This window comes from Bombus fervidus, chromosome 5, assembly GCF_041682495.2.
Source record: "Bombus fervidus isolate BK054 chromosome 5, iyBomFerv1, whole genome shotgun sequence".
Lineage (NCBI taxonomy): Eukaryota > Metazoa > Arthropoda > Insecta > Hymenoptera > Apidae > Bombus > Bombus fervidus.
The window spans coordinates 6,566,710-6,578,869 of NC_091521.1; the positions used below are offsets into that span (position 1 = coordinate 6,566,710).

At 31.4% G+C, this 12,160-nt stretch overlaps 1 protein-coding gene across 10 annotated transcripts in view; it reads right to left on the reverse strand.

The window, feature by feature from the left end:
* Positions 1 to 12,160, reverse strand: part of Slo (calcium-activated potassium channel slo) — a 107,475-nt gene that overhangs the window by 5,527 nt on the left and 89,788 nt on the right. For 4 of the 10 annotated variants that reach the window (XM_072003197.1, XM_072003195.1, XM_072003198.1 and 1 more), the window contains 11 exons: positions 11,256 to 11,318; positions 7,794 to 7,826; positions 7,238 to 7,370; positions 4,829 to 4,888; positions 3,162 to 3,558; positions 2,424 to 2,607; positions 2,218 to 2,283; positions 1,598 to 1,734; positions 1,225 to 1,337; positions 689 to 850; positions 105 to 198 (listed from right to left, as the gene is read on the reverse strand). In XM_072003197.1, the coding sequence (XP_071859298.1) occupies positions 105 to 198; positions 689 to 850; positions 1,225 to 1,337; positions 1,598 to 1,734; positions 2,218 to 2,283; positions 2,424 to 2,607; positions 3,162 to 3,558; positions 4,829 to 4,888; positions 7,238 to 7,370; positions 7,794 to 7,826; positions 11,256 to 11,318 (1,442 nt within the window). Of the gene's footprint in view, positions 1 to 104; positions 199 to 688; positions 851 to 1,224; positions 1,338 to 1,597; positions 1,735 to 2,217; positions 2,314 to 2,423; positions 2,608 to 3,161; positions 3,559 to 4,828; positions 4,889 to 7,237; positions 7,371 to 7,793; positions 7,827 to 11,255; positions 11,319 to 12,160 lie in introns of all 10 variants that reach the window. The other 6 variants (XM_072003194.1, XM_072003190.1, XM_072003199.1 and 3 more) reach the window with 3 other exon arrangements.

Consider the following 12,160-nt stretch of genomic DNA (forward strand, 5'->3'; position numbering starts at 1 on the left):
TTTTTATTAAACTTTTATATCTTAATCGGAAATAATTAAAATAATAATCAATCGAATAGTATAATCGAGTGATATCGAGTAATAGACACGAAAGCCCTTCGTACCTGATCTGTAGGCAATAACGTGAAGTCATCTGGAGGATTTGTAATGACATATCGTTTAGAGGAAGCATCGCACGATGAGCTGGTATCTCGAAACCTAAAATTCAGTTACAAGTCAGCCGTGTGGAATACTCATAGTTTTCGAGACAACTTACGAATCTAAGCTAAGTATTTATATGTATATACACATATGTACGATTAAAACTAAAACTATAGAACTAAAACTAAAACTAAACTAAACGCTGGCAACAGTAACTAAACACTAAACAAACAAGTGATACAAAGAGACAATCATAAAAAATGATGGGTATTTGTTGGATGAAGGCAACTTACGATCGTCGTTTCTTTTTTTTTTTTTTCGTGACGCAAAAACGCAAAATGCAAAAGTGTGCGGCAAAAAATTAAAAGTTATATAGTAAGTACAAGAATGATATAGTAAGAGAATAATCAATGGCAGTATAATCGCAGCAGCAAGATGAAAGATTCTCAGAGAAAAAGATATATATATGTATATATATAATATATGCGTATATTCTGTGTAGAGTAATCCAATAAATACCATCGAGAGAAGGAAAAAAGTCCGATACCTGTACCTGTACAGACCAATGCACAGCATTCCATACGACTTTAATGCTGCGACAAAGAGGTCACCGTACTTGCCTCCTTCGCCATATTGAGCCAATGGCCCGTCGTACAACGCGATTTGACCTACTCGACATCGATCTCTATTTGCCAGACTATCAGGTGTACTGTAAACAAATAAATAAGTCAATTGTGCATTATTCGAAATACGATACGTTTTTATTGACACTGGTATTAGTAAAAACACTTGGCATTGGTAAAAGGTATCATTAAAATAGTATGAAACATTTTTACACTATCGTCCGTAAATGGTTATAATGGGTACATGCTCTAACAATTAAATATACAGATTCCTATGAGTATATGTACATTTCGGTCCTTGGGTGTTTCATTCATCAGAGCACGCATCCACTGTAACCATAATCTTGGTTACGGATTGCGTACTTAGAAGAGTTTATGTTTAAAATTATTATGTTTAAAATTAGCAAGCGTGCCATGAGTCGTGAACAAGAATGTATGTGTCAAACTTTATCCGATTTACCTATAACCTCCTCGTAAACCTGCTCCTTCAGCGAGAATTAACTCTAACTCAGGCGTTGCTCCACCAGTGATTAGAGATCGAATTAAAGTCAGCGCGTTCTGGTTAAAGTACGTCTGTCACAGAAATAAAAGCAAGTGTTACGATTAATATAAAGATATAAGTTACGAAGTTGAAGCTTTTTTCTAATGAATAATAAAATAAACGACAATAAAGTGATAAATCACCAACTGATGCTATCACGATTGACTAATTTATATTTACAGAAAAATTCATATAATTTATTAGTAATTATATATTAGTAGTTAACATTTAACGACGCCACAGTAAGGTCTTTAGTCAAATATTAACATTATAATCATAGAATGCTACTAACCGTCGACATTAATGAATCTAATACGCTGACGGCAAAGGCAGTACCGCAAGCAAACGGTTGGGTAAGGTACAGTTCTGTGTCCGGATCATCGTCGTCGTCCTGGTCAAGGAACTGCACGTTGCTATCATTTACGAGTTCTGTTAACAAAAACACGAAAATATAAATGGCGTATTAACTTCCTCAGTGATAATAAACCAATCAGAAGAACAATAAGTAAATTCTTTATCCTATATATGAAGATTTCAGCTGAGACATATTTTTCATCTTTCATTAAAGAGCAACTTCAAAATTCTATATATTGCCAACTAATTGCACATGGAAACTATGTTTGCACTTGATTTTGTGATTAAATATGTGTTTTTATCTACTTCTTGGACATTCAAAAAACATTAATAACATTTGTTACGCAGACTAATATCAATCAAATTGAACTAATATTATTCGTTTCTTGCAAAACAATTCTTTTGTGAAACTATTTCCGAACATTTCATTCTTTTCAACAATTCTACGTTAAAATATTTTTACATAGCTACCAAGTGACGTGAAAGTCAGAAGATCGACAAAAATAGATTCGCATTCTTTTCGTGTGATGTTCATATAAAATAGTAAGTAAGGTGTACCTGTTATCATTGGCACGTTTGCTCCATAAACTGATCCCCGTCGCTGCAAAACGATTGGGCTGCCAACTGCGGTCAAATTACCTTGCTCATTATTTGCTGGAATTGCCACTTAATATTTAATGAAATGTACAGGATAGGATGTAGGCAGTCATTCAACTCGAAAGTTCATTAAAACACGAGCTTTATATTGAGAGGATATTACGAACCTTGGCTGAGCACTCCAATGGTGTCGTCGAATGTCATAGCTTTGATATTAAGGGACGCGAGGATGGCTTCCTTGTCGGCGAGGGTGGGGTCATCGTTGCTAGGCACTTTAGCCGACAGGATACAACACATGTCGCACAGATTCACGTTAACGGCACGCAGATCTGCTCTGCTTAATGGTGAACCCTGCCACAGTACACGTAATTACATTGCAAATGCTCATTCTTAAATTCTACGCTTCATAGACACTTCTTTTTTCTTTTATAATATACTGTTGTTAGAAAGAATTATATTAGTTCGAAACGTTTGATCTTATATTGGGTTATAACATAAATTCGCCTTACATAGATTATAGTAAATATAATGAATATACAGAATAAACTTATGCAATAAATAAATAAACGGAATCAATAATTACAATCGTACATTTGAGTCTATATGTTGTAAACATACAAAACTTCGCAAATTCATAAATTCTAGTAAAGCGGAAAGTTTTTATTTTTAAAGTGGCACAAACAAAATGCAAATAAACTATGTAGAGATATTTATTTAAAGTATAATAAAAAAACAATCTAAATAATCGAAGAAGATTTATGTTATAGCATAGCAAAAGAAAGAAATTGAATAATTGAAGAAGATTTATATTAATTAATATTAATATATAATAATGAAAAAGTAATTAATAGTTAGTAATAATCAAAAAAAAAAAGAAAATTGAATAATTGTGAAAGATTTCTTACGTTTAACACCGAAATCTTTGGTAGATTCTGCAACATCTTCCACTCGCGGCGGATGTAATCCACAGACCCAACTATTACTACGTGTTTAAGCTCGTGGTAATGAAAATTGGAAGCTCGTAATGGCATGACAAGGTTTCTCAGTCCGATGAGAGGCGAGTCGGGATCGGCGAATAGGCAAACAACGACATGTCCGTTTAGAACTGTCATCGCCGCCTGATTACGATCCAGTATGCAGTCTTCGAGGTTACGGGATGGACTCCAGTGGAACATACCCGTTGAATCGTACTTCATTTCGGTCTTTTCGAAATCGAAGTCCTTCGCCTGATCGTCGGCTATTCCGACTTGAAGACCACCGTTGTTATTCACGTTCGTACCGCCCGAGGCTCTGCTCGTCGGCCTAAAAATATAATTTTCACTTTTACTATACAGAAATCGCAGTTCATTTTTACTTGATTAAATAACAAAATAAATACTAGTAAAATACTAGATTTATATAATACGCGCAAGTAGATGTAATAACATCTTTCGTGACTAATTTTTTATGTTTTTTAGTTTTACTTTAGCTCTTTAGCTGTATTCTATTCTATCCTATTAAAGCTAATAGTCCTGAAATACTCAAGCGAATGAATACTAGTTGAAACTATAGCTTAAGTAAGCAGTATAGTTATATAACTACTTATCCTTTGTTTTCCTTAATTATTTTACTATGTTTCCCCTAACAAATTAACTCATTAATTGCCAACTTTTGTCTCTAAAGTAGTTGTTTCATATATATATTTTCTTATTTAACAAAAAATTCTCATTCAGAGATCGCGAAATGTCATGACAGTTAATGAGCGTGTGTATCTTAAACAGCAAAACTATTTTGATTATTGCAATATCTTACGTCGCAAATAAATGCCTTCCTGTATCTAGTATACAAATTGCCAGATAATCATGCGTGATATAATAGAATTAGTAAGTACATTAATTACATCATAACCGACAACGAACGAAAAATTAGACACATTCAACCTTAAAATACTCTCAAGATACTTTGGACTAGTTTATACAATGGGCTGTGTTAATTTCATTGCAATTTACTACGGATTACTGGATATAAATTAATTTCTGTCTTTAGTAATTAATTAAAAGAAATTAGCGAAGTTAAGTTACACGAAAATGTAATTATACTCGCTGAATCAATTATATTTTAAAATTGTAAATTGGATCGTTTAAAACACAATTTCTTCAGACTCGTTGCCATCTTTTAAAATGAAACAAAAGTTTCAGTTTGCTGTAAGTGTTCATATACTCATGCAGATTAATTCATGAAATTCATTATAATGGCAGATATTTTTCATGCCTATAGCAATTTAATTGACAGTTTATCGATAAAGAGTGAAAAGGTAGCAGAGAATAAAGCAAAATAAACAAAGCAAAAGTAACTACGAAATCACATGGAAGAGAAAGCTTGGAGAAGGTTCTGATCGTCAAACAAAAATTTAATTTTTACATAAAGAAGATAATTGAAAGAGGAAAATGATCGAAATACGCTGTAACATAAGCATTCACATGCAATCATGGCAAGCAGATTTCTATATTGCAAATATATTCAATCAAACGTATAGTGTAGAAGAAAGAACAGCGCGCTCAACGTGACAGTTAACGTAACAAAAGAAGCGTACATGAGCTTTTTGACTTCGTAGGCGAGATGGTAGCCAGGGTATGCGGACTCCTCTTGCGATCTGGAATCAGAAGGCATTTGAAACGTTGGATTCGTCGATTTGTAGACGCTCTTTTCTTCGTTCGCCATCGAATAACGTTAAATCATAACGATAAGGAAACAAGAATGAAAAAGTTCATTTATAAATAGCAATGACAATACATAATGATTTTCATGATTGGTTATGAAATTTGAAAATTTCGACTATCTGATTTCTTTTCTTCTTTTATTTTTTTCTTTAGAACGTAATGTACGCCAGAATGATTCATTTCTAGATCAGTAACATTAAAAAATGAAAAATATATAAATGTAAGAATTATGTAGCTTCCTCTATAGGAAGTATCTGCTTTGATAAAGTTTGACATCTATTCTATATTGATCAAACAAATGTGAGGAATGGATATAATTGCAGTCTATTCATGAAAAAAAGAAATAAATACTAGGATAAATTCGTTGTCCTCGTTCTAAACAATGATCAACAATGAAAATAAGTGTGGTGCAAACAAGCGGATTTCATCATATAGGGATTTCTCACGTTTCAGCTGTACATATACAAAATTATAAAAGCACAGACAGCGGTCCTACCATAACAGGTAAAAGCTGGTCATTGGATATCGCGTAGGAAAAGGAAGAATTTATATTTCATGGGCTGCTATCAACTTGTTAACATGCGATGTAATACTTTCGTGAGCGATCGAATAAAAGAGAGAAAATAAATGGAAAAGAAAATATTATACCTGAATATTACATCGTGTAACTCTAACAATAATTATTTATTTTTTTAGCACGAGGAATATTAGATTTCGCAGAGATATCTCTAAATAAATCTATTATCCTGAGCTTTCTTCGATATGAGCAACAATTTGAGTGACGGAAGTTGTTATGGTATTACGATATTAATTAAATTAAAAATTAATTACAAAGAAATACATAATTTCGTTACATCGAAAAGCTCTGCTAAAACGATACTATATTGGCTTTGTCCTCGTTTTATCTTTCGAGCTACGTACGCTAGAAAATAGATCATGAATTAAAAGGATGTCTTCCACCAACTGTAAAAATTATACCTCTAATTCTGCATGTCACAGTTTGTTACGATACATGGATCCAATATACTGCTAGTTCGTAGCCATCACGAACTTTTGCGTGTTGCTAGAAGGATAAGGGGAAAACAGGGAATGTCTATTTTTAATGAATTTACGTTGTACAACGCCTTTTATTGATAGCAATTCCCGCAGAAAAGTTCCGTTCTGGAACCGCAGAACAGTTTCAGAATATATTGTTTCGATAAAATTAATCGCAGAAAACTAAATAATGAACAAAACTGATCATACAGTGTGTAACCTGTTGCAAGATTACTTGAATTCATGATGATGATTCTGGATCGCATGGAAGTTCTCTACCGAGAATAGTAATAATAGAATATTTATCGTCACTTATGTTGAATAACTTTTAAAAACATGCTGATTAAAGGAAAATAGATGCAAATATATCGTTGAAAGAATACTGTGTCAGACAGCGTAGTGCACTCTGTAAAGATAAATTATTTCATCGAAGATTCTTTTAACAGAGTAGTGTTCTTATATTTTGTGAGATGAATCGTTTCGAGTAATTGCTTCGGCGTTCCATTAGGTTATTCAAAGCACATGATTTAAAATGACTTCATGATGGTATTGCAAAATGTATGTGATTTTGTTAGCGATTAAAAACAAACATCTTACGATGTATATGCAACGATAAATTTTGTTCGACTTACGTATTAAGAGTGAACTAAACGATGTACAGTTTGAATAACCCATTGTATACAGCTTAAGAAAATTGTGTGGAAATAAAAGCTCGAGTCGTTCTACTCGTGCAAATAGAGGAGAAACAGGATCAACCGTAAAGTTCGTACAATAGTGAGAGTGCTTAGATGCAGACAGAGAAGTCACCAGGAAAAATTCACCACGAACTGCTGTTGTAATTGTGTACATATACTTCATTACTATATAACAATCGAATATATTAAATCACACTTTATATAATTATGCTTGTATGTATATATAGTGACCACGTCTAATTAAACTTTGAGTGCACAAGAATTACTTTTTAACGTAAAATAAATAAACACAGGACAATTTTGCGATGAAACAAAATTTGAAAATAAAATTCCAGCAACATTAATTTGTTTTTTTTTTCTCAATCGATGAGTTCAATAGTTAACGTGTAATTAATTCTCAGTAGTGAAATTCGCACGCTGTTTGTCAATGTGTAATGAAATATTTATGGCAAGTGATTAAAAAATGCGAACAATGAAGAGCGAATGCAAGGACGATGCACGTCCATGTTGTACACATTAAAGAGAGGATTAGGTTTAAATTAAAACGAATACCTCTGATTGTACGGTTGATTTGGACTGGATAAACTGTCATTCGTCGCTCGATTCACATTCGGTTTCACCTTATTCACCTGCTTTGTTGAATTCATCATGGTCATCCCGACGGAATTCCGGTGATTTCTCATCGCTGTAACACGATAATATAATATTATACGCACATGTATATATGACCAGTATTTATATTTTTGTTAATTATTATGTATAATACTGGCCACGACTATTAAAACATCTACTTTGTGTGAACAAAATTGTTTAGACATTTGGTAGAAACTGAATGCTTTACGCTACTTTCATTTTCTAATTATTTTATTATAAATCTGTTCTTTTCCTGCTTATAATGTAAAATTTTTCAAATAGATTTATCAAATAGTTACTTTCCAACGTAAGAAATTCTTTTCAAAAGTATATTAAATATATTATATAGTATAAAATTTGTTGAACTTTCTCAATGTAAGTATGATAAGTACATAGATGTTCTAATATTTTTAGCCGACACTGTAGCTATATAATATTATATCTGTAATGGATATAGATGTTTGTTTGTAATTACCGTTTGGATCGTCTCGGTCGCGACTGATCTCACCTAAAATTCGTAAATTAGAATTAAATTCTGTATAAATATATATTTTTTAACGTAGCTAATAGACAAAGCAACAATGATTAAGACAAATTACTCAGTGCCACGCTGATCGTGGCCTAACTTCGTTTGTTATAACGCACTTTACTTTTTATCGACAAGAGCCTATAGCCTCATGCTTACTTACACGCATACTTCGTCCGAAATTTTCCGCACGTGCCATCTTTTCAATTTTGAATAACTAGAATTGCTACGGACTGGCAAAGTACTTATGGTTTTCAAGAATATGTCAATTACACATATACTGTTATATTGGCAAATGAAAAAAAACATTCTTGCTCTATTAAAGTTACGCTAATACTGTAGAAGTTGCATCATATTAAAGAAAATTCGACGAATATTATCCTTTGAAAATAATAGCTTAAGAATGATCATTTGATAATAAAATTCCCTTATTTATTTAAAATTATAAAAATTATTCCTGTATTTTTATTATTTTTCTAAGTCACTTTTCAAATAAATTGGCGATTGATGTTATTATTGATAAATCATAAAATACAGTGAAAACATTCATGAATATTTATTTTCCATTTATTTGGTGATGAAATTTCTTAAATCTCAAAAATGTGACAGTCATAATAATATTAACATTATGTTATTGATATACTACCACTCATAAAACAAGTAACTTTTACAGTTAACAATATTCATGCATTAAATGATCTATTATTAAAATATCACTTGTTCATTTCTGAATACAGAACACATTTTTTTTCCGAATAAAAAAGAACTCGCGTGCTAAAATTTTGTAACTAGAAATTTTGTAACTAGAAATTTTGTAAAAGAAAATCTGACGTATCGATGAAAACCAAGAAACATTCACGAACGCAAGCAATTTCTAGCCATCGTGGCACGCGCCCTTTGCATAAGTCAAGAAAAAAAAAATTAGCATTTGTCTTGTTAATCGAGTGTGAAACACCACCTATATTTAATAAAATTAAAAAATGAAACGATCAAAAATATGAAAAAATTGTGCTGTGTCTAATATTACCATAAAAAATAAATAAGAAATTATACTGTGTCTGTTTATCTACCGTGCTTTCTACAACTATCAATTTGTTCATTTTACACTCGATATTAAAAATTACACAAATAAAACGCATAATATGTAAATGACAATAAACTATAGAATATACTGAGGACATATGCGAGTCACACATATCAAAGAAGAAATATCGAAAAAGTATTTCTAAGCATCCTAAACCAAATAATATAATCTACATAGAACACAGAAAATTCCATCGTAAAGATCGAATATCACTCAAAATTTCTGAATTCAAACAGCATTTCTCAAACTATCCACGAAATTTACGTGTTGTAAATTCTTCTATATTCTTTTCCTCGCTGAATAATTGGTTTCTATCATACGTATAGTGTTTAGTTTTGCAAGAAAGTTAAAGAGTGAGAAACGCTGATATCTTTAAATTCCTGCTTCACTACTTACGCAGACGAACACCAGCGAATATTTTGCATATTTTGCACAAATTACATGGAAAGGTGTGTTTGTCGCGGATAAGGTTATCAAGCTTTCGGATTGACTTTCTTTCTTGCACTATTACGTTACCGAATTGTCCGAGTCAATTCTTAAATATAAGTGACTCAAGCTATTTATCAATATTTTATTACCTCGAATTATTAGTTAGTTAGCACTCAAGTTAAATAACCAATTCTGTATACCGAAAAGTATACGACGCTCAATTATAACATTTCCTGTGATAAAAATTCCAAATAAATTAAGTGACTCATATTATTCGAAATTATTTGAAATTATAAATAATTACTTTGCACTCAAGATATATAACTAATTATATATAAAATGTATATGATAATCATAATATTTCCTATGGCTGAAACTTCAAATAAATTAATCATTGTGTTTTGTCTATAAACCGATGTTGCTTCGAAACTATAATAATCAGTAGAACCAAATTAAAACGAAACATAACCGATGCTACAGTCTAGTAACTATGAAACTCTATGATGATCGTACGTTTTTATAATAAATCACAGTGGTTTTTACAGAAAACATTAAAACAAAAGACGAAAGAAACGGAAAGGAAAAAGATTATGTGTCGTCTAATATGATTGCATGGTGAGAACTAAAGTTAAACTACAAAAAAGTTGACTGTACTACGTTTGTAGGAAATTAATAAAACTGATAAAATAAGATGCAAACTATAACGTAGCTACTGTAGCTGCATGCACTCATCGAAACCGGAGAAAGTAGCAAATAAGGGGATCGTGATACAATCGATGTTTCAATTTCAAAAATATAATTTTATAGATTTTATAGATTTAAATTCCTGTCTACTTTCTCCAAAATCGAAATGAAAATATTAGTAGCGCGCTTTTAGATACATATTCCATATATATTTAGAAACAGTGCTGGAGTTTTTTAAATTGAAATTTCTCATGTAGGTACTATCGAAATCTCATTGTTATCATTCATTTTTATATAAAAGTTTCAAAAAATATTTTCGTTCTTTCTTGATGCAGTAACTGGAAACAATTGTTTAAAATGAACGTTATCTTTTGAATGAAATTCAATTAATAATACAATAAATTTGAGAACATTTGAGAAATTTGTAACATTATCAGTATTCTTTACTTTTCAATTTATGGAGTTGACGGTTCATATAACTTTATAATATAAATATACTTTTCATACTACATATCCTTCTGACTTGCAATTTATTTAACTTCGCTATTGCAAATACTTCATTTATTTACGATATTATACTAACAGGTAGTCTTTATAAATCTATAAACTAATAAATATTAGATATATCGTTACTATCAATCATACATAAATTTGATAAAAATATCATAACCAAAGATTGCAAAAAATCAGTGATAAAAGCATACCTTCTTGGTTTGAAAGTTATAATTCAAATTATTACTCTATTACACATTATTATTTATTTCTCATTTGCTACCTGTAACTTCGTATCTAGTTTAAGCATGTATCGACAGTTTTTAAACAATGATTCCAGTTCAGATCTAAAAATATTTGAAACCCGGCACTGTTAGAAAAACAAAATCAGTCGAAAATGTCATCATGTTGAATCCCTAGAAAAAAGTCAAAAATCAGTCGATGAAGCGTATTCGTCATGATGCATAGAAAAGAAAAATCAAGTAATAAACAGAAAACAAGAAAGAACATCAGAAAACCGAGTGCAGATAGTTGTTAGAAAAAAAAGTGTTAATCGAGAGAGCGAAGCACTTTCTTTCGTGAAGCAGCTCTTCGAGTTCCTTCGTCCAAGAGACTGAAAGCGATTGATTACAGTATACCCGTATAATCGTGTGGTTCATCAAAATTAAGAAGGGCAGCTTGCAAAAATTGTAGCACGGTTTTGATTTGAGGTGTAACTGTACCTCTTACGTGAACCATCTTGGGCAGTTCTGGCGGAGTGAATGTGGGGGGAGGATGGTGGTCGTCTGTAACAAACCACTACACATGTTAGCTACCCTAATTACCTAAGGCCTAGTTCGCTACACTATCGCTACCACTGGCCATTCCTATGCTTGCGCTTCGGTTAATTAAACTTTAGCTCCGTTCCAGCCATTTATCGATTTTTACAAATTGTTCATTCCACCTGAGAAGAACTTTAGATTATATTTTCTAATTAATTGATTCTTCTTAATTTTCCATTCATAAAGAGAGTGTCGTTGTATGATAATTTTTAATCGATTTTGAACAATTTTTCATTCGCAAATTAAAAAATATTTGATTATTTTTTAATCGATTTTTTAAATTTTCTCATTTATCAAGAGAATAACATTTGATTGCTATTTGAATTTTTGTACATCAATAAAATTAATCTTGCTACTATTGTAATTGTATAATTATAATAGTAGCTAGATATCAACTGTATAACATTGATTATACAGAATATTATTCTGTATATTACTGAAATTATTTTTCCGCGCGATATTATTCGAATATTTTGAAATACATGCGTCAGTGTTCGAATAAGAGGAAAATATTAACAATTATTCTGTATCCATGTTAGACTGATAGAAGAGATCGGGAAGTAAGCCTTAACATTATATCAAGATACATACAGATTGAACTATTTGTAATGTTAATTCTCTATCTTTCCGCTACGTGCTTGCGTGAAGAATCGAAAGCAGAAATTTTTTAAACGAACTAATTCTTTCTAACGTGTAACACATGTATGTATCAAGTATTATATGTATGTACCACCTATTTACACAATAGTTTATTAACTAATAATACTAGTGGATTAACAACTTGCAACTCTTAGCCGTGGATTTCT